A 24,083-nucleotide genomic window follows, 5' to 3' on the forward strand; every position below is an offset into this window, starting at 1 on the left:
AAATCATTACTTTACTGTAGAAAGGCAATGAACTGAACAAATATAATTTGATAAAATTTACAATTGCTTTTTCGTCTGCCAAAAAGAAAAATAATTTCATTGTTTTTTCATCAATAAAAAGGTTATCATTGAACTAAATCCATTTAATCTCACGTTTATCAATAATAATGTAATAAATGCACAAACATTCCTGGTTAATGACCTTTTAATTCTGTTATATTTATGTACGAATGTCAGATATAAAAAACTTTTTTTGAGCTGACTGCTCTCAATAGATTTGCCCCTTTTTGCTAAACTTTTTTGCTTTGTTTTCAGCTTCCTTTGAGGAGTAATCAGATTAACTATTAAAAAATGTGAAATATTCAAATAATTTGCTGGGTGCCAAAACTATTAATTGATTAAGTTTTTAATTTTGATAGATATTAATTTTGAATATATTTGATTGATTTTCTTTTTGAACTTAAAACCATAGACCTTTTTTTATCTCAAATATTGATTTTTATTTTCGCAATTCGTTCAACAACATTTCCGGTCATAATCCAATCTATTCCGTCTTCTTGCTTTCTTCCGTGACGGGAGCCTCGGTGGTGGTGGTGGTGCTACTGCTGGCCTCAGGGGCAGATCGCGCCTCAACCACATCGGAATCATCGCTATCGGGAGCGGGGGAGGACTCGCCAGCCGGAGAGAAAGGCGGGAACTGCTGGTCCTGGGGATAGGTTTGCTGCTGCTGCTGCTGCTCCTGACCCTCGTTATAGTCGATGGGCGTGGGTTCCAGCTCTGGCTGAGTGGCCACTGGAGCCTCCACAACTTCACCCTGCTGTTCGGTGACTTGCTGAATCTGCTGCTGAGGGGCAAACACCTGCTGGTGGGGATAGTAGATTGGAGCGGGCAGGGAGGCTACCGGAGCGGGAACATGGACGGGAACTGGAGCTGGAGAAGCCACTGAAACTACGGGAGCAGCCACAGCACGGGCAGCGACAACTGGTTCACGCTGGACCACCGCATTGAATCCGTTGATATCGTCAGCGGTATAGGTTACAGTACGCTTGAAACCATCGGCATCCAGAACGGAATAAGATCCAACCACATTGCCTCCGTCGCGGGTCTCCACCTGACTCTTGATGTCTCCGGTGATGCTATCATGGACACCATAGGAGAAATCATAACGCGGCGACGATTCCAACTCAACCTGCTTCAGAGCTGGAGCAGCAACCACTGGGGCAGCAACCACTGGAGCAGCAGCCACGGTTTTCAACACTGGAGCAGCAACGGGCAGGGGAAGAGGAGCAGCCACCGTCTTAACGACCGGAGCTGGCAGGGCATAGGACCGCGTGTACACGGGAGTAGCTGGAATCAACGTCTTGGCGTAAACGGGAGCCGCCTGATGGTAGACAGCAGCCTGAGCCACTGGAGCGGCATGGTAGACAGCTGGAGCTTGGTAGGTGGCAAAAGCAGGGTGGTAACCGGCATAGGTGGCCGCGAAACCTGCACAACAGGATCCAGCGATGGCCAGAATGGAGAAGATTGTCAGGAGCTGCATTGAAAAAGATAAAATTAGTGAAATAATAAAAATAGTAGCACTTTTTTTTAATTATTAACTTTAACCAATTTGTGTTTTAACATTATTTGTAGTTGGTTTAGGGAAGAAAATGCCATAAGGCGCGGTGTATTTAATTAAATTTAAATCGAAACCTCTTTTAAGTTATACTGAAAGTTAATAAATTAGTAAAGCAAATTGTTTTAAATCCAATATCAGTTTTAGATAGATTGTTTTTATTTATAGGATTATGCAAATAAAAAGAATTGATTTGGATAAACATTTTTGGGTCCATATAGAATAACAAGGTAACCTATAAATAATAATGCCCTAAGTTGCATTTTTATGAAAAGGATATTATTGTATAAAAGTAAAGAAATTCCTTTAAAAAGCCAACTATTATTCCCACAAAGGCAATGCCTTTTAAATCGAAGTTGGCTTGGTTAAAGTTCCACTTTATTAAACTCACTTTGCCTGCCATTGTAGAAACACTTCCTTTGGACTTGGGATTGCTCGAGGATGAAATGGCACGTGCCGCACAGGAAGCTCTGACTGCGATTGGAGACTGACGACTACGTATCCGTCCGACTCTTGGAAAGACGTCGACTTAATGATGTCGACCACTCCCGGCGCACGTCACTTTATATGGGGCGTCAGAATTAGCCCCAAGAAGTGGCGCCCTGGAAAAAACAAAATATAACCGAAGAGCAAACCGGTAACAAAAGTATCTTGGTTGACAATTTGACAATTGCGGGCCAAACTGGTTTGCGGGGGTAATTTGTCTTATTGTCCGCGGTTTTTGCTATCGCCATCGGCTGAGGTTTCGATTTCGGTTTCATTTTCGTTTTCTGCTCCATTTTCGATGTCAAGTTCAGGCCATGGAGTTTTGTTGGCGCTTCCTTGTAGGCCTACTCTTGGCCTGGTAATTAATTGCGATTTGAGCACCGTTCAATTAACTTTTCAATTGTCAACTCAGCACCTTGCACCCACACCCACACCACACTCCTCCTCGGGTGGCAAGGCATTACATCACGGCTGGAGTTCAGCACTTGACAATCATTTTGTTTTTCTTGGCGACATGCGCCCGCGCGCCAATAGAGCGCAAAATTTGCTGCCAACGGATTGTCACAGGTTGTAGCTGTCCCAGAGTGCTGTCCCACCGACTCCTCCTCCGCCTCTAAAATATATGTATATAAAGGTGACTTGTCAGCACCTCCGGACCCTCCAACTTTATCTTTCAGCTCGAGGCGTTTGTATGTCAGCGGCGTTTGCTTCATTGGCTGCATGATTTTCAGTTTTATTTCGGTTATTTCTCTTTTTTAGAAAATTTATTATTGCCCCATTTGGTGTTTACGTTGTGTCCCCACATGCAGACATTGGCACAGTTTCACGCTGTTTCGCACTCGGAATTTAGTGGACTAAAAACACAAGCCTGGAAATGGCCAAATCGGATTACTAATTGCAGGCCTCTTTTTACATTTTGTTTTTTTTTTTGTAAACTGGTTGAACAAAACAAAATAAGGTAAAAAAGGTTAGGAAGCAGGAACAAACCGTTCATTGGGTCATAGAAAATGGGTCTTAATTAATAATACCCAAAAAGAACCGAAGGTTGCTCTTTGGGGCTTCTCTTAGAAAATTCCCCAAAAAAAGTTGTCAACTCATTTGGGCGTCTCGAATCGATGTAATTAAGCGCCTTCAAGGAACCCGCCGCCCGCATTATGGACACAAAACTCGACAATTGTCTCCGGATGGCTGTAAACAAGAGACCGCCGTCGAGAGATCGCCGTTCAATGACTCCCGTCCGGAGCCAAACAAAATTGAAAGTGCGTGTAGCGTCCGTGAGGTTGCTGTGGGCCATAAACATCCGATTACAGCGTCCGAACACGTAGCCCAAAGCCATCAAGATGCGTAGGCAGACAAGAGACACATATCGGGCGAAAGGAGTGATGGAGGAGGGGCGATGAATATGTGGATATATGCATATATCACATGCTTGAACTTGAAAAGTCTGCCACCGGAGAATGGCATACTTGGGGGGCGAACAGAAGCCACCTACCTTAACCCGCTATTACTCCAAAGTGCCCCAGGACACGCCTGAAAAGAGCTTAGATTTCGATTGAGTGAATGCCTCGCATGGTTCTCATTCTTATATAGAAATATGGTAAAACTGGTTGAAAGGAAAATACTGGGGAAATGAAGTTACTGAGAAGGTTCATATTCCTTTCGTAAATTTTACAACTATTAAATATTTTAAAGACGAATCTGTTAGCAATAGAAAACCAGTAATTTATTTAAAAAGTACACCTTTTAAATAAATATATAGATTGCTAACTAAATAAAACCTCTTTTCCCTTAACCCTTTAATTAATTTAGACAGGTGTGTTGGAGGGTTAATAGTAAACACTTCTGGCAACGACCCTCTAATTGAGAAGGCACCGTGAGAGGCGGAAATGTCACATCAATGCCAGGTGACGGAATGAAAAGTGAGATAAAGTGGGTCGGTTCCAGGTGGATCAGGTGGGTCAGGGACAGGCGAATCACTTGCCTATCGGCGTGGCAATTAAAATCCAATGTGCGGCTGGCCAGGATGTGAGGGGAACCATTAAGCTCGGCAAAGGGAGACTGACATTTGACATTCGACAAATACTTAACACTATTTGCCCGACTTAATAAACCCGCCTATGTTGACTTTGCCACCGCAAAAGGATGGTGACGGGGGAAGGGGTATAGTCCTTCGGGTGAAAACGGGCACGGCAATGATTGATTGCACGTTAGAGCCGGAGAGCATCACATCATTTCCTTTTTACACTTGACAGGAAATGCATTTTTAGTTGGCGCTGGCGAAATGAGCATCGGTGTGTGCTGCCCGGAAAGGAGGAGGAGGATATACCATTGGATAGGATTGGATAGTATAGGATGAGATGCAGAGGAAACGGAAGAGATGTACGTATGCAAAAACGAAATCACAGCTAGTGTGGGAAAATGTGAAGGACTTGAAAACAGACAAATGCAAATGCAAAGCTGAAGCTGATGCTGAGCCGAAGCACTCCATGGCCGTTTTCACAGACAATTTACACAAGAATCACACAAATACGAGTACGTAAACATTTTGTGCGAGTCTGAGCTTGGTCATTGAGCAAACCATTCGCACGGAAAGCCCGTCCAGGTGCAAACGTTTTCCCACCCGTATTTAAGCCCGAAGAATGCTAGCTTTTTTGGCACAGAGAAAGAAAACTAATATGCCAAATGTCTTTTCAAATTTTGAATCTTCTTCTGTTTAAGTATCAATGAAATCGGGTTAATATCAGTTTTTAATTAGGTCTTCCAAAGTTATAGTTATAGAGAACTTTATTCAAATTTCTATTAAAGGTAAAAATATAAAAATATCCCTAAAAAATATGTTTATTGAAGTTAGATTGTTAACAATAACATACAAATTTGAGATATTTAATTATTTTTTTAAGATTAATATTAAAATCATTCCATTCTAGTTATAAATATATTTTACTTATTTTTAAGGCTATTTATTTGGTGTTTTTTGTTATACATTTTTTGTTTTATATTTTTTGTTACTCAAAACATTCATAAGATTTATTTTTGGTTTTCTCTCTCAATCAAACAGGAACTCCATCCATATTGTGAGCAAATTTAGCGTTAATATATGCGCTGGCCTATCGATCAACATTAGAGAACCCCGAGCGTATAATCACCTTTCCGCATTCTGTGAATGAAGTACAGACATTGCGCACCGGGCGGATACGTAATTGTCGGCCGTCCAACCCGGCGGGATAAGACAAACGACCCGGAGCAAATCGTTGGCGACCACGCCCATTGCCACCGCAACCGCCCCTTCTCTACCCCATAGCCATTAGCTATGACCACGCCTTTGTTTGACGCCAAGATGCCGACACTGACAACAAATGTCGCCCCAGCCCCATTAATCCATCAAAATTGGCGTTGAAGCCAAAATCAAAATATGCGCCGGCGGCAACGGAAGGCGGCATATTTACGTGGGCGGAACGAAGAGGGAAGGCTCTGACGTTCTGACGAAAGCCACAACAACAGGAAACTAATGTATATACTGGAAATACAAGATAATTCGCACTATTTTCAATGGCATTCTAGACAAAAGTTGCGTGAAAACTTGCCGAAGGCAATTGCCACACCACAGATGTGTCTCCAAAATGAGAGGATTTGATGCAAATTTGGGAGTCCCTTTAAATCGCAGTCCTGTCTAATCCCAAATTTGATTGCTTCGGGGACCAGGCGAACCCCTTCGCAGTCATTCATTCAATCTCGAAACGACAAGGCGACCGCAATTTTCAGCGGGTGCGCAAATAAAGAAATTAATCAATTTAACGATACGATTACGGGAAATTCAGCGTCACGGGTGGAGCTGGAAATTTTTAAAAAGGGTTCTTAAAGGAAGGTAAATATTAAGATGGTGACAAGAAAAGTTGAAAGAAGTTAAGGAATAGATAAAAAATAAATAGATTTACTTTACAATATATATATAAATCTTGCCTTTTTAAACAATTTTACCTATAAAAAAATAATAATTATTAATAAAAATTAAAAATATAGTTCAATAGAATGCGGATTTCTGGTTACCCTTCTCTACGCCCATGTTATGGAGTAGATCTCATTGGGCGAGTGCCGTCGCCTGACGTGGCATTTGTCTGGGCAAAGGCAACCAAGAAAAAACGAGACTCGAGTCTGCCGCACGCTTTTCGGTGATTTATTTCCATTGATTTTTTACTGGGCCCCGGGTCCTCCCTCTCGTTTTCGCTGGCTGACCGAGCTTAGAGATTATGCAATCACGGCATTCGCCCCGAAAAGAACCTCCCCAAGTCAATCGCCCATTGTGGCCCCTTGACGAAGGCTTAACAATGCGACGCCTACAACGACAACGACTCTGGTTTGGCTAATTATAAAGTTGCTAAGCGGATTTGGCAGTTGCTCGAGAACGGGGGAGAAAAAAAAAACAAATAACCCCGCTTGTTTGACAACTTCTCGGCAACTCCCCTGCAGATCCAATCTAGAGATACCCCGCTGCCTTGATGCCATGCCAGCACAATCCATTCATTAAGTCGAAGTCAACTGCAAGATGCAAAGTAATCAACATAAATTGCATTGCCACATGCCAGGGGGAGGGGGGGAGTCCTCAGCTAATTTCCCAGCAGTGTTGCAGCTAGCAAAAAAGATATTTTAACGCTCAAAGGAAACTCAAGGGTTAGATTAGCTCCGTCTAATATGCTTGAGCCAAATTCAAATTCAATTCGAGCCATGTATGAACGCTTTATACCAAATTAAACTAATAAACTCTTCAAACGAACAATGCCGGTCCTTTGTCGAGTGCACTGGGGAAATACAAGGGATTAGAAGTATAGAAAAGTCATTTATAGTTTTTAGTTCTTTAACTTACTTCTTATGACTGGTGTTTGATTATTAAAATGATGTATAGAAAAGAATATATAAGACTTAAGTTAAGTTAATAAGTAAACATCTTCTAAAAAATCATAAGGCCCAGCTCTTCTTCCTTATTTTTCATAACTAAAGATAAGCCTACATTTACTCCAAAATTTTTAAAGCCTAAAACAACGATATTTATTTAAGTGTTCGTACAATGTTTACGCACTCCTCCGCTTTTGTTATACAAATGTGCAGCTCTGTGAAAGGAGAATAAAAAAAAGGAACGGCTCTCTAAGGCTGCGCTATATAGTTTATATCCCGCTTTTCCTTTTTTCCACTCCGCTCGCTGAAATGTACTGCATGCGCGCTGATATTTGCCGCGCAGAATATTTTAATTAAAAGCAATTTCTACAATGTCAAACAACGTCAACGCAGAGCGTAGCTTGGTGCATAAAGTGTTTTTCATAGCCATAAAGAACGGATACGGCGGGCTGAACTGCCGGAGCGGATGTCGCGTGAGCTGCTCCTCCTGCTTCGCGTCCTGATCCTGCATCCTGCTGCTATAGCTGCTGATGCTAAAGTGTCAACAAGTTGATGATGTAGGTGTCGCTGGCATGTTGACTGCCAAAGGACGAAAGGACGAGGGTTTTTGGAAGGGCTAACAAAGGGGAATCCGGCAAGAGGAGACAAAGGCCAATCAATATGCAAAATAGTCAATATTTGAAGCGGCCAAAGGTGTCGACGGTGCCGAAGCAGTGATTATCGCACCCACACTTGACGATTGTCCTGGGCCTGGATCCTCTAAACTGTCATTGTTTGACTATTTGCACTGGGCGACTGACGATTGGGCGGTGATTTTCAAATGTCGAGTGCCAAGTCCAAGGACTCTCTCCCTATGCACAGTACCTTTTTAGGCATAAACAAGTGGGCCGCCGTTGCAAGAGTCTGCACTTGCCAAGCCAACGACATTGTCTGATTCAGTGACTCCTGGCGGCAGACACAAATGCAATCAATTTTTACTGTACAGAGAAAGGAATACTTTTAGTTTTCAAAGGTAGTAGAGAAATCTACATAACAAAAGTGAAATATTTTTTGAGGGACCTTTAAAGTTACTTAATAATATTTAATAAATTTATTAAATAAATATTTAATAAGCCGAATGTCGAATATTATAGCATGGAATTTGTCACTGTTTTCTTTCTCTGTGGGCCATTGTTGCTGGTGCAACGGGTGCTGTCGCTGCCAGACACTCAAAACAATCAGGACTCAAAAACAGCATGAGTGATGTGTCGGATGACGACGCATGTCGGGGGTCTGTCTGCCACCCAGAAGCCTCTTCCCGTTTCCGTTCCTCTATCCGTTTGGCTGGCACTCTCGGGTGCTCAGGTTGCACTTTTTGCCGGCACTTAAGCGCCTTTAAAATATGCAGCACACCCAAGCGCAGTCTCACTCTTGGCCAAGTTTGTTGTTAGCCCAGATTGCTGATGCATAGTTTAAGCTGCCCATCCTCTTCGTCGTCCTGCTCCACCAAAGGAGTAGGAGAAGGATACTGCCTGTCAGTCGAATGCAGAATACTGGCACTGCAACTTTCCATTTCCCATTTTCCACCTAACACATCCCGCATTCCGTCGTGGATTGCTACTCGCACTTTAAAATTCCCCAGAACTTATGGTCGTGTTTTCCGAAAACAAAACAATAAAATTTCCCAAAAACCCCTCCTAACCCAGCACCCCTTTCGGAATCACCAACAGATTGCCAATTTCTATATGATAAGTGCTGAAATTCCTTTGCTTATCTGGAATGAAACTTTCCCAAACTAACCAGACTCCATTACTGTTCGCATTGAATCCATCTTTAAAACCGGCCTCACAACGTTGGCTAAACAATATGGCAAAGACAGAGGCGTTGTTCGTTATAGAAAGAGAGAGTGGTGTGTGGAGGAGGCGCATGACCACATACATTTTTTAAATGCTCCCCAAAGTATGCTCCAGAATTTATATTTTGTTTGCAAATTGTTTGCCAGTTTTTGGACTCTGTGAGTTTCGAGCTGGTTTAAAGTTGTTGATGCCGCCGCTGCTACCAGAAACTCCCAGTTTAATGTAGCTCCAGTTGTAGCTTTTATTGTTGCAGGCCCAAAACAAAAAGTTGGCTATTGCAGGAGCACTCTGATGTTTGCACTGGCAAAAGTGAAAATGAAAATTTATATGCATAATTTGTTAGAATTTGAATAATACACCAAATGCAGTATGCCTAACCACATCGAATGAAAGTTTGCAATTAAATTAAAACCAAATGCCGGCATTGCAAAGGCTACGAATGGTTTTGACAACGTACAGCTTGGATTGTATCTTAAGGGGGGAAATTTCACGCAGAAAATCTACGCTATTGATATCATCTTAAGCTTTGTAAAGGTGTACTTAACTTAAAGTAACTTTACGTTTAAAATAAACCTTTAAAAATCTGTATATTTTTCATATTTAGTTTGACTTATATATTTGTTATATTTGTGTACTAACCAAATATCCTTTAATACCCTTTTTTATGATTTATTTACATTTTAACATTCCAATTTTGAAGGGTATTCTTTATGATATGGACAGCTTTACAGGTTTTTCTGTTTGCACTCCACTTTTTTTCCCAAACTATCAATAAATTTCAAATATTTTAATAATAAATAATATTAAAATAGTCTAATTTTTTCATTGTTTATTCTGGGCAATATTTTATTTACGTTCCCAGTGGGAAGTACCATCCCCTCGGAGCTTTCAATCCGTTTTCAACCCTTCGTAACCAAATCCCCCAAAGATGATTATTCATCAAATTAAAAGTGCGGCCAACTAGTTGACCACCCTCTCATCATCGACTGCCGGCGCGAGTCCCTAAACAGGAATGCCATAAAATTCATAAATTACAAGCTTCGCCACGCCCACAATTTCACCGCAAGCTCCCCGAGCGCCCACAATGCTGGGGCCACACATGGTTTGTTGCTCATATGCTAATTGCAATGGACATGTTTTTGTTGGCCCAGCATGGCGATGGGGTTAGCGCGAACCGCAGAACAGAACAAAACACACACACACACACACACAGTACTCTCACAGTCGAGTTAATTTCATTGCTGAATTGCGACTCAAGGGCAATATTAACATGGAAATTATGAACATGCTGGGGCAATGAAAAGTGACAGCCGCCGAAAGACTACAAACTACAAACTACTAAACCAAACTACTACAGCAGCCACTGCGGCGATACTCACAACATAAACAGGCCACTAAAAACAAATTGCGAATGGGGAATGATGATGATGGTGTAGGTCATCCCATCCTGAACCCAGTATCCAGTGTCCACTTTCCCGTTTTCCCAGTGCACAGTTGCCCCAAGCTTAGGCCCGGCACACAAAAACAAAGGAGCCCATTTCAATGGGGGCCAAAACGTTTCTGGCTCGTTTCATATGGGGTGGTTACATGTGCCGAGCTGTCCGAACATTTCGCCGCAGCGGTGCACTCTGCTCCTTCTCCTGATTCCGATGCGTCCCTGCTTCAGTTCCTCCTAGCGATCCCTGACCAGCCACATTCGTTGACAGGAGCTGACCTGACTTGCCCTGCCGTCGAGTGGTGCCGCCATGTCAGCACCGTGAAGCTGCTAGATTCGCCAAATAAAGTTACTACAAGTAGTTAAAAAACAATAAACTAGCTACTAAACTACCAAGAGTAAGCCAAAAACAAGAAAGTTAAAATAATACTTTTCTAGGTAATTAAAACTACGGAAAACTTTTCACAGAGTTTGGACTTTGTCCAGACCAGACATTTAAATTCCGTTTTATGGTTTAGACACAATTTATTTATTTTATGGCTTACTTAGGGTTTTGGGAAGGTAAATACTAATTTAACTTGAAAATATTATTATTATATGAAGTATTATGTCTGATATTAAACATCATTAAAGGTAAAAGCTTTTTTGAAGGTTTTTCAATAAGCTAAGCCAAGGAAACAAAAACTAAATTAAAGTTTGATATCTGAGTTACATTTTCAGAAAACTGACAGTTCCTTAAAGTTACCAAATCTTAGTTTAAACCACGTATCTTCATAAGTAATTAAGACCTTAAAGAATTTCCTATATATAAATTACATGATCCGGCTAGAAAGACAACACTGATGTGTCCACTGCCATCCTTGCCCCCTTGTTCCCAGCTGTCAACTGGTATCGCTTGAATTGCATATTTTGCGGCGCTTAAACAACGAACACAATGCCCCCAAGTTGATGCCTCAACAGAAAACAAAAACTTCCCTTATAAAAAAAAAAAAATTGGTGCAATTTTATATATTGCATGGCTCTATGATTTATGCCATCATCATAATAAATTCATGTGATTTATATGTGGTGCCTAAGGCGGCCTGGCCATCCCATTTTCAATGTTTAGCTGTGGTTACCGTACTAGTTACCAGTTACCAGTTACCAAATACTCGTTACCAGTTACCATCTACATCTACTGGACGTTCAAATTGCTTTTTTACATTAATTGTAATCCAGAGGATACTCTGTGTGTGTGCATGGAAAATTCATAACTTTTGACAGTTTTGGGTTGGCATTCGGCTTGTCCATTTGACAGTTTTAAAGTTGGCAGAACATTACGCAGACTTTCGGGTACCGCCCCGGGGAAAAGTCACATTTTCAAGTCAAGAATAGAGAGACCAGTGGGGCCACCTGCAGTTTAGTGGCCAAAGGCGCGACTTTTCCAGGGATAGGGCTAGAATTGATTTCCATGCTGCCACTTGCCCACTTGCCAGGCAAGGCAATAAACTCGGCTGAAACTTCGGCTGGTGTCTGAACTCGTGGCTTACATCAAATTGAAAACTGGCCAAGACCCAAAAGTTTTGCAGCAAATTGGTTGTCAAGCTGCCCGTCGTCTGGCTGCCTGTCTATCCTATCCGTCCATCCATCCATCTAGCTATCTTTCTATCTGTATAGTACATCTGATGCGTCGGCTGTATCTGACGTGACACTTATGAATATGCTAATTCGCAGACGGGATGCGTCAGGTGTGACGTCAGTTCCGGACTAGTTCATTAAACTTGGCCCGGGCCAGGATGTGCAGCACTTAATTAGCTGGACCAATGGCGCAGCCTGGTCAAAAAGTTTAATGAACTTGGACGATCTGGGAAGGGGACGGGGCAGTGTGTACTATATATAACTGAAATCAAAAGCAAAAGGACCCGCACCGAGTAGAACCCAAGTCCTTACCCCTAGGCGTTGTCTGCACAAATTAGCCAGCACAAGGCGCAAAAAGGATATGCGAAAGTGGTCAACAATTACACAAGGCCCGGCCGGAAATCAGGAAGCAGAAAAGTGGTCCGGCAAAGAGGTCCAGCGATGGCGCTCCAAGAATAAGCGGCAAACGACCTCAATGAATGACATTTAATTATTTCATCAAGAAAGCAAATAGCCCAAGGGCCAAACAATCAACTTTTCTCCAGCATAAGGCACAATACCTCGTTTTGCTATTTTCCCTCTATTTTTTCTCCTTTTGGGTGTGTATTTTGATAATAATGCTGGGAGGCCGAGAAAACTTGGAAAAGATGCTGGTTATGCTTAAGTTGATTGTTTTAACGTAAAGCGGACTGGGATTATCGAGCTCGGAATAACGAATGAGTTTCAGTTTATCGTTTTCTTAAAGATAATATAGTTTGAAAATATTTTTGTAGAGATAAAGTTAAGAATCTATAAAGGATCTAAAAATTTTCCTATTTAAAGAAACTAAAACTCTGAAAGCTAATGCGTATAACAAACTCTTTAAACTTGGAAAACCTGAATATGAAATTAAAAAGTTGGCTACATTTCCCTCGTTGCGAAACAATGGCCAAAGACTTTTCCATCTTGATCTTGGCAGGGACCCACATGCCCATCAATTAATCAGTGCCGGCAAACATTTCTAGTATGCCGTGTGACAACTTTGGAAGGGCAAAAGGGTATGTAAATCCGAGTGGAATGCAACCCTCAATCGAGGGGTGACTACCAAGGACACAGTGCAAGGATTGCTCCTCCACTGTTTGAACATTCGACAGGGCCGGAGCTGTAGTGATGATGCTGGAACCCTTGGTGGAACCATCGTCTGCTGCTTCGGATGCCTGTGACAATTACGCAAATTGTTGTTGTCATTATGTAAACACTTGTTTATGTCAAATTTGACATTTGATAGCAGCGCACGCTGACCGAAGGACATGTTAGGGGAGTCCCCAAAGGACACGGCCAAAGCACGGCAGGCACTGAAGGTCACGAGTAGGAGGGGAGACATCGCGCAATATGTCAAACGGCAGGTGAGCCTGGACATGTCCATGTTACACTTGATTAAGTAGGCGCTGAGTTCGACGAAATGCTTTTTAGATGGACCTCCTCTGAACCGGAAAGGTGGGGAAAGGTTGTGGGTGTTGGAATGGTTCTGGATGCGGTTCATTGTCGAGTTGACACGACGGGTGGCACTAGGACAAGTTTAAGGACAAAAGGGAAATAGCCGGAAAGCCATGGGGTCAGAGGACGTGCCAAATTATTGACAGCTGCAGGGGAACGATTCCGTTCTGCGTTGGCTTACAAGTGTGTACCTTGGTCCTTGTGCGCGTATGTGTTGGTTGATTAATTAGAGGCAGCTGCTCGGCAGGCGATTGTCTCCATGTCCTTTGGCAGCCGCCATAAGTCGAGGCTAGATGACCCGTAGCTGTGGTTAATTAACACAGAAATAGCAGGACAACCATCGGCATGTCAAACAGCAGGTCCATCACAGGACTAAACAAGTAGCCAAAGAGAGATTTAACCCAGATATTCTTAAGATAGGTCTTAAGCTTACATTTTCGTATTATGCACGTCCTTAAGCTTTAAGCCATTGTTTTAGACAGAGTTTGAAAACTATAGGACAAAACTAAAACTTCAAAGAAAGTTGGTAAAAAGTTTATATTATTCTCTATATTCACCGAAAAGTTCCTCTTCCGAGGAAATATCTTAATTTTAAAGTATGTTAATATTTACAATCATTATCGTGTAACTAGGTTACTGAATATGCTAAAATCATCTCCCTGACTGCCTAAAACTGACTAATTTACCTATCTTGATGAAACCCAGACACCAGACACGTAATCTTATTTTTCTGTTACCAAGTTAGAAGGAAAATCCATTTATAACTAACCCCAATCGAATGAATAAATAAATTTAAGCAAACGTTCGAACAATGCCAAGTAAAAATGTCATCGTTTGCTGAGATTTTACGTCAGTTCTTAAACAATAAGAATTGATGCCCTCAACGGCATTTTCCTTGGTACCCTTTCCCCCCTTTTCCCTCCGTTGAGTTTTTCCCCCCCAGAAGTTTTCATTCCCTCCATTGGCAATGGCCACTGTAAATCTCGCCATTCAACTGCTCACAATTTCCACAATGCAATTTCAATGCGTTTTATCGAATGCTTCTTGTCTGCCAAACGTCATACACATGTTGCCCCACCCAAGCACTCCCTCTCCCCCCCCCCTTTCCCTTGCCCCTCAAATACTCAATATCCTTTTTTTGCTTGTGTATGTGTCTGTATCGAGTTGTTGCCATTTTGTTGCATACTTTTGTGCACGCTCATCGGCAAATTGAATTTATGCGCTGCAGGCAATGGGAAAAACTCTCGCAAAGAGTTGGACAGGGAGAAGCATTGATTTCGTCATGTCACAGGGACAACGTAGACAAGGGGTAGTAGGGGACAATGCAGAGTGCACGGATTGTGAACACTGGATGCGCATAAAATCCTGTCGTTTTGGCACCACATCAACTGCTCCTCACACAAATTCCCATGCATATTACATTCGCCGGGGATTTTGGAACGGGGGTGGCTAATTCTCCTGGCATCCGCGGCTAGCCTAAAAGCATAAAGTGATACGGTTCGCCCCACGGAACTCTCCCAGCTTGAGTAAAGCGATCAATAGTTGGACCTCCTGCACGCTTTTAATGGTGACAATCAGTGGGGATTCACTTAAGACTAATACAGTCAGGGATCAGGCCTCATCCTCCCTCTTCCGGCTCCACTCGCTTCGGCTGGGGCTTGCGTCGCGATTGACCACGGACACGTGGTGGCTTCTTGGTAGTCGTGGTCTTGGGCTTCGGGTTCTCCAGCTCATCCAGTTCCTTATCGGTCAGACGGTCCTTGTACCAGTCGGCGCTATAAAATTAAGATTTTGATATTAGTAAAAGTTTGTTTATTTTTTATTTATAAAGGTAATTAGATTTTAAAGCAATATATTTCTTGGAATTTTATCACCATAAAATGAATTTCTTAATAATCAAAAATTGCCTTGCTATTCTTTTGAATTCCAAAAGTCAAATTTTTTCCAGGAAAACTTGCTGTTTGCGCCCCCGTAATGTATGCGGTTGGGACTTATTTACATTCATTTGAATAACAGAAAGCATTTTGCTTAAATTTGACAGAAGTTCTTAAGAATCGCACGATTTAGGGGTGTGATGTCGATTTCTAGCTACTTCTTAATTGAACAAAAGGTTATTAAACCAAATTTTCATTTTAAAAGATCATAAATAAGTCTAAGTTGTAAGGGTTTTTTCTACTTTAAGTTATTAAATATCTACTCATTATTATTTATCAAAATATTCTACCTAAGTCATAACTATAGTAAATATATCTTACCAGTCGGGCACCTTGCGAGCCCAGTCACAGGTTTCCTTTCTCCTCGTCGAACACCTGGCCCAACTTGCAACCATTTCGCCTGGGTAGGTCTCCATTGACGCAGACATAGAAGAACTGACAATCATCCGGATCGGCATAACGAGGATGGGTCACAGCAATACTTTCGTTCACCTTAGGGCACTCGAAATCGAAGACATCCTCGGACTTGCAGCCAGTGACGCCCACCTGATCTGGCCAACCACAGATGCCCGTCTTGGGATTAAAGACCAGACCAGCTGGACAGGTGATCATATTGAACTGGCCATCCACGCAGAAGTAGAACTTATCGCAGATTCCGGGCTTCTCATGGCCAAAATATCCGTTCTTCCGGGGGCAGTGCAGCGATGGTTGCGGGGTTTCTGCAAGGAATTAATTTAAAAATCACAAAGCGCAGGTAAAAAATGATATTCCCTCCTTTTTGCATCTTTTACTTTTCATGTTGCCCATTTATATATGTACGAGAATATCCCTTTCCTTGCCCATTAAAAAACCCTTTCCGTAAATACATTACTGGCTGCCAGCACAATCTACTGAGGCAGGCACATTTATTCAGGTGCGTATATATATAGAAGATATATATATATATATGCCATGGCAACGTCATATGTTAACAGGAGACAAAGGTAATTGAAATTGCTAATGGGCCAGCACAATGTGTACTAATTGCTTTGATGGGTGGCAAATAATTTATTTAAAAACTAAAACGTGCAGTAATATTTTATATTACAAAATCATACAAATGGCCCCCGTAAAATGTGGTAGCTTTTAAGTGAAAATGATTTTCTTAAAGCCATTCTCAGCTTGGCTCTTAAACCGTTTTTAGTGCTAGCAATTTGGATGGAAGAATGTTGGAGGGTGAAGAAACTTGAATAAAGTGTTCTGTCGGAAAGTTTTGAAGGATGCTACTCCCACACGTGGCACATGTCAGAAGAAGAAGCGAATTCTCTTGGCAAGTTTAAAGCTGCGGGAAGCCAATTGCTGATGCTGGGGCTTAAAATTTCGATGGCTGGGAGGCTTCACCGTTAGGGAAATAATAAAATCACGAATAAAACAAGTCTACTGAGAGGCGAAAAATAAAAACAAAGCACCGCTCCGCGAACACCGAAGACCGAAGACCGAAGACCTATTGACGACAACAATTTGGGTTAACCGCCTCGCATGCCGTTTGCATAATAAATAAGTTAACAAAAAACGCAGCCAAGAAGTAACGAGCAAATAAGTGCGGGCACGCAGCTCGTTTATGGGCTGATTTTGTGCCCAAAAGATGAGAGGAGATGAAGGTTGGCGGGATGGGGAATGTGGAAGCCAAAAGCAAAGGAGCTTTATATTTAGCAGCACGGAGCTGGAGATTTGTGAGGTGCATACGAAAAGTGGGACTTACAAATTAAGCAGATATGGCCAGATACTCACGTAGCTTGGTCCGCTTCATGCAGTCAATGTTGTACGGCAGATCGCACTTCTCCTCTATGGGAGAGTAGTCGTTGAAGACCATACCATCGGCACAGAGGCGCTCCGTGGGCACACCATCTCTGTAAAGTGGTTAATATAACATAAAGCATTACTCATACGCCCCGTGGCCGGTCCTACTCCTCTTTGGTCACTTACAGACAGGCATAGTACTTGTCGCACTGTTTGCTATCGGGATAGAAGCCATTGGGCTCCGGGCATTCCTCGGTTGGTTCGTACTCCTTCTCCGCCGCCGTTTGTTTGTTCTTAGGAACCACCGATGCCTCTTGGACGGGATCGCGGTTACGCGGTGGTAGATGCCTCTGGGAAGGCGGATGGCCAGGTCCAACGCGGAATTGGCTGTTACTTCCACGGAAGCCACCTCGCTGCTCCTGGGCAAGTGTTGCCGTCAAACCTAAACGGAAGGTAGATATGAATTGGTTTACAAGTTTACTCTCCGAAAATCAATTAAACATAAAACAGATTTAATCTGCTTGTTGAAAGAAGCTTTCTGCAATAGTTATTTCATTCCATATTGCAAATGACTTTTATCAACTTTAATATAAATCAATATCGAATTTATATGCATTTGGTTTTTACTAAATTTAATGCAATTTGCAACTCAGCTTAGCACAACTGTTTCTATCTTTGCAGCCATTAAATAACTAAATCACTGAATTAAATTTACCTAATCGAATGTGAAATTTAACAAATTCCCATGTTCATTTGTCAAATTGTAAACACTTTGCTGAGCTTTTCAGAGCAGCAAATTTTGTGTATTTATTTATTTAGAAAGTAAATCTGGTAATCAAGTTGATTTACTTTAACCAACAGTAATTGTTTGACAAAGTTAAAGTTACTTTCATTCTGACCCATTAGTAATAGTAACTTTTTGAGAACTAAGAAGTACAGGCGACCATACACATGCCGAGTTTGAAAAGTGAAAGTTGATATATAATATTAATAAGATTTAAAAATAACTTGAAAGATAATTAAACATTGCCCAAAGATCCGCAATCGATAGATTAGTACAATCAGACATACTGTTCCGTATTTCACTACCTTTTTTTTTCAAAGTGTATCCTGCACGTTTTTGTGTTTTGTTTTTTGCCCAACATTTCCACTTTGTTTCAAAGAAACCCGTTTGCGGCGACTCAATAAACAGCTACCGATATGTATATGAGTTGGCGCTTTGCTACAACGCCGTTCGATTGCGACACAGGCCAGGCATTGGGGCGACCTTAAAAGTGAAAGTGTTTCAAAAGATTACAGACCAGGGCTTACGCCCATAAACAGCTGATTAAAGCCGCATCAGCTGTTGCTGAAATTCAGCCTTGAAAACAGAATGGCAATCAGCGGAAAACCGAGACATTGCCACGCACTTCCGACAACTTGCAACAACTTATGGTATCGGCGGGGAGATGTCATCAGAAATCAGACATCGAGCAAATGCATTCAGCAAAACGGGCGTGGAGACTCTCTTCAAGGTAAACCACTCCAATCAGGCATTGCAAAAATTGCAAAAAAAAAAAAAAAAAAAAGAGGGGAAAAAACAAAAAGCCAGTGAAAACCAAACGAGCGGAGAAACAAGAAAAGACGATTTCAATTTTCGTTTTGCCGCCATCGGAGAGCCGTGCCACAGCACCGCAGTGAGCATCAACAATGCCAGCAAGTTGCTGGATGCTGACGTCGCTCGGCTGACATTCGATTAAATGTTAATAAAGAAACAATTCCACAGAGCAATTAGTGCGTGAAGTGTCAGGCAACATTTAAGCCAACAACTACACCGACTGCAGCAACAACAAGTTGTCCCTGTTGCTGCTGTTGCAGCTGTCGCTTGTCATTGAAACATGTTTCGTACACGGACCGGGACCTGGCGAAAAAAAAAAAAAATACACAACACAAACAAGAAGCTTGGAAAGAAAAAGTAGCTAAAGTTTCATAGTTCAGTTGGTAGATACTCTTGCACATGGGTTCATTGGAAAGCAGTAGGAAAATGGGAAATCATCACAGCTATTTGAAAATTAAAACACATTGAGGAAAAGTTGGATTAAGAAAACTTTTTGAAATACAAAACATCTAGGGCAAGGCTCAATATTTGAATACAATTATATTCAGGCATGATTGCCTCATCTGCAGTTTTAATTTATTAAATTAACATTTATTTGGAAGCTTTAAATTAGGAGTTTGATTTATCTATTAAACTTTAGGTAAGCCAAAGGTATAAAAATATATCTACTAATATCAAATTTTTTCCTTTTATATTTCTAAATATCTTGTCCTAAAACCTTTTCCCTCAAGGGCATTTCTCCTTCGGCCTGTCACGAATAGGTGTTGTCCTTTCATTTTTATGGGACTTCTTTTTTTGGCAGCCAACCGAGTGTGCCAAGCGGAGCGTGGCCTATGCGGTTTGGGCCATGGTACGAGTTGTCGACTTGGTTTGGAGCCCGTCGCGACGCTCTGACAGTCTGTCAACAAGTTTGCCATGGAGTCCGGAGTCGGCCGTTGTCAACAGACCCGGTTCAACCCGGTCCTGGACCGTTTGACTCGGTTCCCAGTCCGGTTAAACTAGATTAATTGACTGCCTATTCCGTAGGGGAGGGGGGCAGCGTGTTGGAGTGGGTCTAAACTTTTATGCCCCCTTTCCAGTACTCATGCCCATTTTTGGGGTTTCGGCTGGATTTTCGATTCCAGTCACACACGTCGTGGGTGTCGGGCCGTCATCTTGGGAAAGTGCGTGCAGCTTGCGTGTTAAGTTCAATGAACATTAAATAGATTAAAAATAAACAGATTTAAGCACTTTTTTTCATGTCATTCAGTGAACTGATGTGAGATTGATAATAGACTCGACGGAGAGGGACGATGGATTGTTAAAATGGAGTGTTCTGAAAGAGGAAAACGTGTTTGTCGTCGCGTCTGGCTCTCTCTAGAAAGTGTCAACATGATGGTAAAGGCAAATAAATTATAAACTTTTCGCCGGCCAAACATGTTTTGCAATCAAATTAAAACTTTTCCATTGTCTCAACGTGCCTGTGCATCAGGAGAGTTTTCCCTCAATTAACTGACAATTTAATTTGTGCCATTTATGTTTGTGTAGTCTCGCACTCTGCGACCCCAAATTGCAATACATTTAATTATGATAGCTGGTGCAATATTTTTCATGGCCATTTTAATATAATTACTAATTTCGGCTTACGCCCACACACCCCCTCCCCTCGGGCGAGCAACAGTTGCTAGCATATCAATTTATATTTTATTTTCCGGGGGAGTTAACAATATGAAATTTTAATGTTTTGCATATTTGGTAGATGGGAAATGGCAAACGGTAAATGGTGAATGGTAAAAGGGGAATCGGAGACAAACAAATTTTTAATGAGCTTTCACACAATAAATGAGCAGAAAATTTGCCAGAAAATTAAATTGCCGAATTTTCAATTGCAACTGGCAATGGCAATGGGTAATTTTGCAATTGTAATTTCAACCGAAAAACCCCAAAAACCAAAGCCATGCAAATTGACAACAACAAGTGTGACAATGCCCACGATGAATGGGACTGCTATAGGATATATACATCCTATGATACATATGGCATTAACACGTGTTCCATGCCATCGAAATCGGACAAGAGTTGACATGATGAGAGGGCCACGACTGCAAACACTGCAGATATGCATAAACATGGTCGCAAATAATGTTAACAACAATATTTTTCAGCTTAGTTGTTGCACGGTGAATGCTGTACTGCAGCATGCAGCATGCAGGGAATGCAGAATGAACAGCATTTACATATCGTTGTTTGTTGCCATTTTGTTGGTTTGTTCGTTGGTTTGCCGTTTTGTTTGCCGATATTTGTTTGGGTGCGGCGAACAATTAGAGGCGATTGTTTGCGCTGAGAGCAGAAGAGCATTAAAGTCACAACGCATTATTCAAATAGAGTTTATACAGGGCAGGGCACACCATGCTATGCCATGCCATGCCATGCCATGCTATTGACGTATCATTAATTGGCAAATGCAATTAAGAGCTTTTTCCACACTTACCCACGGCCAAAGCCAAAGCAAATATGCAAATTTTCACAAACGCCATTTCGTTAGCCGACATAAACCTGCACGAACAGATAGATTATTTTAATATCGCAAATTAATATGCTTTCCGGCACTTTAAATGAGCATTTAAGACCACTCCGTTGGCCATTTTGATACACTTTTAATCCAACATCATTGCCATTACACTCGAACAAATCGGAACTCACCAACTCTGCGGTACGCACGCGTCTACGTCTCGAACTCAACTGTGCGATCGAATGGTTTCGAGATTAAGTTTTAACGGCCTAAAGTCTCCAATAGCTAAGCCGCTTTCGCTCTGACTGGCTGGAATTGCAGTGAGTAGGCGGCGCATGCGCAGATGAGAGAGAACCGGTCTGAGCTTTCATGAAAGCTCAAAAATCTTAATGTCATAGTATGAAAAATCAATCATGTTCGGAATGAAACTTTATAAAAACAAAATTTATTTATTTATTTTTACTATTTTAAGCTACAAACAAAATCAAATAAGACTTACTAACTATAGAAGGTTAATTATTTAACTAATTAGACAGCTAGAACCATTTTATACATTTCTCTAAGTATATTCAGAGATTCAGAGTTGCAAAGGTAAGACTGATAGTAAAATAATCTCAAATCTAATCTAATTTGTAATGGTTCTAAAAACGAAATTTGAACTTGCGAAAACCCTTATTAGTTACTAAAAATAGTAAATTTTATGTTGCATAAGAAGGAAAATTTCAAGCCTAAGCAAAGCAATGGATGCCCAAACAAAGGCAGGAAATGAAAATGTCAACTTTCCATAAAACGGACCAGGGGAGCGGAACCCTGGACCATCATGCCCCAAAAACCAACATCAACTATGCGAATAAGCTGCAAACAAATGAGCGGCCGAGCCACAGAAAACATGACGATCGACAGGGAGGACGAGTTTTCAGAATGCGAAAACTGACAGGCGACATCAAAATTAAAGAGCAAACCGGATCCCGGATGATATTTTACCACTAGAAAGTTGTAACGAGCGCATCGCCGCACGAACAAACTGGATGGCAAATTTGTCAAAAAAGGCGACAGGACGTGCTCCGTTTCGCCAGGACATCGATGATTTGCATTTTTGGAAATTAACCAAAAAATATGACAAAATGTCGGACACAAGTTTGCCCATGAGGCGTCTACGTCCTGCAGGTGGCTACCCCACCCATTATGCTTCTGAATATTCCTGCGAGCATTTGCTGCATCATTGTGCAGGCCCAGAACACATTTAACTTGTCAAAGCCGGACTAGCCCGCTTTGAAGTCGACTTTTCCGGGGCCGGAGCTTGTTTTCCAGCTGCTTGGTTTTCATTTTCCTGTCATTTTGTGTGCAATAATTGTGACAAATTGTTCTCTTCTGGGAAAACACCCCAAACGTCAAGAGTTTTCAAATTTACGCAAGATTTTCGGGGCAAACTTATGGCTATAGCTTTGTATGCAAAGTAAATGGCATAATTAAGTGAAATGACATACATGACGATACATTTAACAAATGTTTCGTGCAAATGCAAATCTTCTTGGCCAGGAAAAATGGTCCCCACGATTTATAATCCGGCGATAAGTCAGAAAAATAGCTTTCGGGGCTTTAAAATATTGTTACAAAATGCTTAGCCCTTAGCTTGGGGGGGGTAATTTGAAAATTGGTGGGTAGAATTGGGCATGGAATGCCCATCGTTTAGCACAATTTCAAGCGCATTAGCGGCGATTATACAAAGAGCCCACACACCGAGCTAAAAGTGTAGAATGCCAAATTCCGAATGCACAATGCAAGGCAACAATGGCATAACAATCAAGAGTCAAATTAAAACGTTGCGCTTGCAGGAATTCGCTGTTTTGTTCTCAGGCTTCAGGCTTCACGCCTCAATGATATTGTCCGGCCTTTGTCCGTTGTCCGCTGTCCGTCCATCGGATTAGTGGCGCAAAGTATGCGGTGGCAGTTCCCAAGTGCCCGCACTGACTGCTGACTGCGGTCGAAAACTTTTCCAAAAGCTAATCATAATTTCTTGCTGATAGTTGGCCCAAGTCCTTGTGCACGGACCATCTACCACCCAAAAAACCAGCTTGCACTTTTTATCTATCCAACTATACAGCTATTCCCCACCCACCGACAAAACCCGCTTTATTATTATTTTCAATTCCCGTGAACCGCAGCGCCCTAAGCGCCACATTATTGTCGTATAATTGAATATAATGGCCATGGAAATGGCGCTGCCAATGGGGGATCCGTCTCCGTGGGGCATTGTTTGGATTTCGAATGGGGGTCCATCCTACGCCAAGGTTATTGTATTGGCCGGCGATTATCCGACAGCTACTGCAGGGTCCGTAACAAAACATCCGCCCGGGGACCTGCATGTGATTGGGTTCTCACTTACTAGAGCCACCTTTGTACTTGTTCAAGAAGGGAAAAACTTACATATTGTAAATAAACTGGTTGTAATAGTTAAATTAAAGCTGATACATTTTTTGTAAAGAACAAGAGGCCAGTTAAAATAATAACTTAAAAGAAGCTTAGATTGTTCAGTTGTAGTTTGCTTAATGAGAGATAAAATACATTTAATTAAAAATACGTTAAATGTGTTAAATTCTGAAAAACGTCTGTCAAAACGTCGTAAATAAACAAGATAAGCAAATATTAAAAAAAATTATTGTCACAATCATTTTAGATATTAATTGTTAGTGTGTATAAAAATAATTAAAATCCCATCAGTTGCAGAAATTCATTCATTTGATCAATATGAAATGCTGGCTGTTGGGGCGTCCTTAAATCAATCGCCGTAAAGTATGCAATGATTTATATCATAATCCTGTCACATGCTTTACGATTCAATACACAAAGTGCCGGTGGCAGAGCTTCGACCAGAGACCGCTGAAATCAGAACCTCGCTGGCACCATGGCCCGCCCAAAAATGTCCTC

The 24,083-nt window shown here is 41.7% G+C and overlaps 2 protein-coding genes across 2 annotated transcripts; both read right to left on the reverse strand.

Annotated features, from left to right (window-relative positions):
• Positions 1 to 469: 469 nt before the first annotated feature.
• On the reverse strand, positions 470 to 2,260 carry LOC108110497 (cuticle protein). The gene is made up of 2 exons (XM_017219577.2): positions 2,007 to 2,260; positions 470 to 1,534 (listed from the first exon to the last, which is right to left on the reverse strand). The coding sequence occupies exons 1-2, from the start codon at positions 2,016 to 2,018 to the stop codon at positions 545 to 547; spliced, it is 1,002 nt and encodes a 333-aa protein (XP_017075066.2). The 5' UTR covers positions 2,019 to 2,260; the 3' UTR covers positions 470 to 544.
• A 12,636-nt stretch (positions 2,261 to 14,896) lies between these two features.
• On the reverse strand, positions 14,897 to 21,419 carry LOC108111218 (protein obstructor-E). Its single transcript, XM_017220618.2, is given in 7 exon segments — positions 14,897 to 15,129; positions 15,610 to 15,647; positions 15,649 to 16,007; positions 17,059 to 17,177; positions 17,254 to 17,509; positions 21,135 to 21,199; positions 21,347 to 21,419. Coding segments are annotated over 6 exon segments (990 nt in total). The 5' UTR covers positions 21,196 to 21,199; positions 21,347 to 21,419; the 3' UTR covers positions 14,897 to 14,972.
• Positions 21,420 to 24,083: the final 2,664 nt, after the last annotated feature.

The sequence above is a fragment of the Drosophila eugracilis genome, unplaced genomic scaffold (assembly GCF_018153835.1).
Source record: "Drosophila eugracilis isolate 14026-0451.02 unplaced genomic scaffold, ASM1815383v1 contig_445, whole genome shotgun sequence".
Lineage (NCBI taxonomy): Eukaryota > Metazoa > Arthropoda > Insecta > Diptera > Drosophilidae > Drosophila > Drosophila eugracilis.